Source organism: Telmatherina bonti (assembly GCF_933228915.1).
Source record: "Telmatherina bonti genome assembly, chromosome: 24".
Classification (NCBI taxonomy): domain Eukaryota; kingdom Metazoa; phylum Chordata; class Actinopteri; order Atheriniformes; family Telmatherinidae; genus Telmatherina; species Telmatherina bonti.
The window spans coordinates 11,487,700-11,492,091 of NC_136633.1; the positions used below are offsets into that span (position 1 = coordinate 11,487,700).

General features: G+C 37.8%; 1 protein-coding gene across 1 annotated transcript; it reads right to left on the reverse strand.

Annotated features, from left to right (window-relative positions):
* Positions 1 to 279: 279 nt before the first annotated feature.
* On the reverse strand, positions 280 to 2,399 carry arl6ip6 (ADP-ribosylation factor-like 6 interacting protein 6). The gene is made up of 4 exons (XM_079264162.1): positions 2,091 to 2,399; positions 697 to 750; positions 485 to 617; positions 280 to 404 (listed from the first exon to the last, which is right to left on the reverse strand). Exons 1-4 carry the CDS (start codon positions 2,221 to 2,223, stop codon positions 311 to 313), a joined length of 414 nt encoding a protein of 137 aa, XP_079120288.1. The 5' UTR covers positions 2,224 to 2,399; the 3' UTR covers positions 280 to 310.
* Between the last annotated feature and the right edge of the window lie 1,993 nt (positions 2,400 to 4,392).

Sequence of the window (4,392 nt, forward strand, 5' to 3'; positions counted from 1 at the left end):
TTCGTGTCCAGTTAATGTTTGTCCTGACAGCCGACTGCATAAACTCTTCTAAAATCTCCTTATGTTGTCACGAATCTTTTCTTCCATAAGGAAACAACTCCTTAAGTTTCTGAATTGAAACCTTAATTTTTCTAAAACTAACATCCATCAAACTGCTACTGACCTGCCTGACTCACCTGTATTCAACTTTAGGAGCATTAACAGGAATGCAAAGCCACTTTTACAGTGGATTAAAAGTCAATCATGTCTAAAATTCCTTTTTAAATTTGTTGGTTAGGTCTGAGACGGCCGAACGTCTCAGAAACCCGTTTCAGGTGAGGCTCCAGATGACGGTGAGCATGGCCATGAGACCATTTACAGCAGCAATCCCATAAGTCATGTGGAAACCGTGGGAGGATTCATCTCTGGAGGAAACAGACATTTATTATCATGTGATAGAAACCCCCCTCTGATACAGCCATAGTGGTTTATCCTCATGTTTTACCTGAAGCTCAGCAGTGACAGAGGTGGGGGGAACTCTCTTCCAGGCTGGTACGAGTCCAGGTAGGTGAGGGTCCATGAGAAGATGCAGCAGATGAATCCCACCATCACGGAAAGCACGAGGACGCTCCAGAAACCTGACAAACACACGCTGTTCACCCACAAGGACCATGATGGGAAGTCCAAAGTAACACCTGAGCAGGTGTCAGAACTCACCCAGCATCCTCTGCTCAGCTCCATCTTCTGCTTTCACTCTTTCAGCTCGTAGCTCTGAAACACGGATCATCGGTTCAGAGGCGTCAAATGGGGGAAAGTTGGGAGGATTGTTAGGGCCCCACGACTTGATAGGGGCTCAAAAAGATGTACAAACTAAATAAGGAAATCATTAAACCTTCATTAAAAATAATAAATACTTTCTCAAAGGTTGTAATAACATGTAGCAGTAATATGAAATGATAAACCATTTATATTAAAATAGCCTAGTTAGATGTGTGCACTGTGATTTAACTTCAAATGAGAAATATTAACCTATACATGGAAATGTATGTTGGTTGTTCTCTTTCTCACTCTGTTTTTTCCTTCTCTCTTTTTCTCTATGAGGTGTATTTCTGTTTTCTCTTCTTTTCTATTCTCCTTTCTGTCCCTCTTCTGTCCTCTCCAGTCCGGGCCAGCAGTACAAACTTTGTTTTACAAACAATTACGCAAAATAAATAGAAAAATAATATAAGAATTTAAAAGATTAAGGTGAGCATTCTATCTATGATGCTTCTTAGGGCTGTGACGATATGCTTTTGTCCCAATTCGATGCGATTTGATTCCGATTTTTCGGGTGCCGATTCAATTTAAATTGCGATTCTCACAATTCTTTGATATTGATCATTTTTATAGGTTAAAAACAAAATAAATGTGTACAATTTTTTTTTTTTTTAGCGTCATTTTTCTTGATTTCAATGAGGTAAAAACAATGCAGTAGCCAGACCATCATTCTGCTGCTATAATGCCCATGAAGACAAGTAAAAAGATCAATAATAATAAATTTTATTATGGATTATTTTTATTTATTTGGGGAAAAAAATCAATTTTTTTTTCAACAAAAAAAACCAAAATCGATTTTAAAATTGTGAAGCAAAAAAAATATTAATTTTTCCATTTTTTGATTCAATTTTCCTGCCCCTAATGCTTCCCTTGACAAAGTAAATTTGCCCAGCAGAACGCAGCATCCAGAAAATCATTTTGCCTGCTTAAATGCTGGACAAGACAAAAAAAAAAAAAAGAAGAAGAAATTTTAACCTAAAACTGTCCTTCTGGTTTGAACCAAGGCCTCCATTCTGTTGTTACATGAACAAAATATAGTTTCATGCTGAATATGAAAAGAAACAAAGTGATCATAAAGGGTTAAACTCATCCCTAGATCTTTATTATTCCCATAAAAAGCTTCTTCTTTTTTTTTTTTTTTTTTAAATCAGCTTGAAGCAACTGAAGCAAAAACAAAAATCTAAAATTTGCGATCAAGTGGTGGGGTCTACCGTCTTTCACAGGACCCAGAATTCCTGGATACGCCCCTGCATCGATTTGACGATTAGATCAATAGATTTCTGATAAGCTCTCACCTTTGAGGACTGGGTACAGGAGCGCGCACACGCAGCCGACCGCGGCCACGGCTGCAGCGGAGACCAGAACCGAGGAGATGGTCTCGAGCCAGGGTTTGGACCCCCTCTGCGGTGTCCTCGCGCTCCCAGACATTACCTGGATTCTCACAGGAGGCTGAAACTTTCTCTGATCACTTCCTGGTGTGAGATTTAACTTTAATGTGACTTTTCTTTACCCAAACACCAGACAACATGTGGATTTAATTAATCCACATGTTGGGATTAATCAGGGAAACTATTAATCAGAGTTTAAGCAGGAACTGCTGCTCCCGTTTCTTCCCGAAATGATCACTTCCGTAAACAAACTTGTCCCTTTCGGGCTTCCGTCACTCTGAGTTACACTCATAACACTTTAAATGTTTAATAATGAATAAAGAAACAATAAAACACATTTCCAATCCTCTGAAGGAAATCGTTGGAAGTTAATATATCAAAACTGTTTTAAAGGTTGATCTAATTATGAAGCAAAAATAATAAAAAATAAACTTATATAGGTTATTAAAATATTTGAAGTTTGATCAATAAACCAACCTGACTGAACTTCAATGTTATCATTATGATATTGGATATGGTGTTAGAATCAGATTGGGAAAAGTTTTATTTTTCCATATATTAATTGGACACCCAACTCACACTCATGCACAACTGTAACTTCAAAACATTTGTTTTGTACATTTTTAACTAGTTTCTTTCGCCAATGCGGTATTTTTCATTATGCATTAAAGGTGCTTAGTTAGGGTTAACATCATGGTTAGGTGTTCAAATACACATTATAACATAGAAAAATGATGAAAGAATAGGACACGTGTCTCCTATTTATACCCGACAAATGGGATCCTGCTGAAACTTCAGTTCATGGCAAGTTGGACGTGATATCTGCAAGAAAGAAGTAGCTTACGGAGGGCTGATTGTTTAAATAAAAAAATTAAATTCAAGTGCCTGATATGAATGTAATTTATTTGTAAGATGTGTGGACGTTTGAGGTGGCGGCGATGATATATATATAGGTGTGTGTGGCTGTGTTATAGTCCCTGCTAAATGCACAATGCCAATGTTATATAATGTATTAAGTATCAGTAATCCTTTAATGTAGGCCTATATTTCTTTCGAGGGACTCGGAACCACTTAAAGTAGGAATAATGTCAATGTTTCTGATCTAAAACTGGTTTTAGTTCAGAAAACAGATGCAAATGTGTGTGTGGCTAATTATCTACAGAATGGTGAGAAAAATTAGACATGCTGCAGCTGTTATTTCCCCATATCACCATTCATTCATTTTCTGACCGTTTAGTCCAGTTAAGGGTCGTGGGGAAGCTGGAGACTGCAGTCTTTTAGGCCACTGTTTCTCAAATGGTGACACGCGTACCCCTTGGGGTACTTCAAGGCATTCCAGGGGGAACGTGGAATTTTTTGAAAAAATATATTTTCTTTCATGTTTTCTTTAAAACATCCTTGAATAAAATAATATAGATGTAATATTATATAAATATGTAATATATTCCAATAAATGTAAGTGTACATTCATGAACTGAATTTACATTTAGATTTACAGTATTTCATTCTTCCCAAAATCTCACATTTCGACGTGAATTGAACCCCACTGTCGCCTTGACAACAAGAAACAATGTCCTGGTTGAAGGGTATAGTAGAGATGTGCAAAACACAGTTAAAGTTTCAAAGGCCAAACACAAATGATAAAATGCTCTATTTCGTGTTTTTTTCTGAACCAAAAGTACTTTGCACTGGTTAGGGGGTACTTGGCTGAAAAGACATTTTACAAGGGGTACTGTGTTGCAAAAAGTTTGAGAACTGCTTTTTTAGGCAAAAGGCAGGGTAAACCCTGGACAGGTCGCCAGTCCATTTCAGCCCATTTCACCATCAGACAGCAAACACATGGTGAACATCCAGATGAAAAGAGTGCAGTTGTACATGTTGATCTGTCTTTCCTGCCCTCCCTGAGCTGTGGAGGTTTTCTTCCTGTTGAAGGGGAGTTTTTTCCTTCCCACTATCGCCACGTGCATGCTCAGGATGGGGGATTGGATCGAAGTCATGACTCGATTAGTTTCTATTATAGGATATGTATGAATTGGCTTCACAAGATGTGGATGTTGATTCGTGTATGTAAAGTGCCCTGTGACAACATTCTTGTGAAGTGGCGCTATACAAATAAAGTTTACTTGAATTGAACTGAACAGAGGTGCTTTTATTTTTTTTCTCACCATTAATTTGAAAGGACCAAACCGGAAGCTGTGATGACGCGGGT

Bases quoted from the DNA above. Each gene is read 5' to 3' on its own strand.
- arl6ip6 (XM_079264162.1), bottom strand. From the start codon at position 2,223: ATGTCTGGGAGCGCGAGGACACCGCAGAGGGGGTCCAAACCCTGGCTC. The intron at 751-2,090 runs GTGAGAGCTTAT...TCCGTGTTTCAG, and splicing joins CCTGTACCCAGTCCTCAAAG to AGCTACGAGCTGAAAGAGTG. The intron at 405-484 runs GTAAAACATGAG...TGTTTCCTCCAG, and splicing joins CTGTCACTGCTGAGCTTCAG to AGATGAATCCTCCCACGGTT.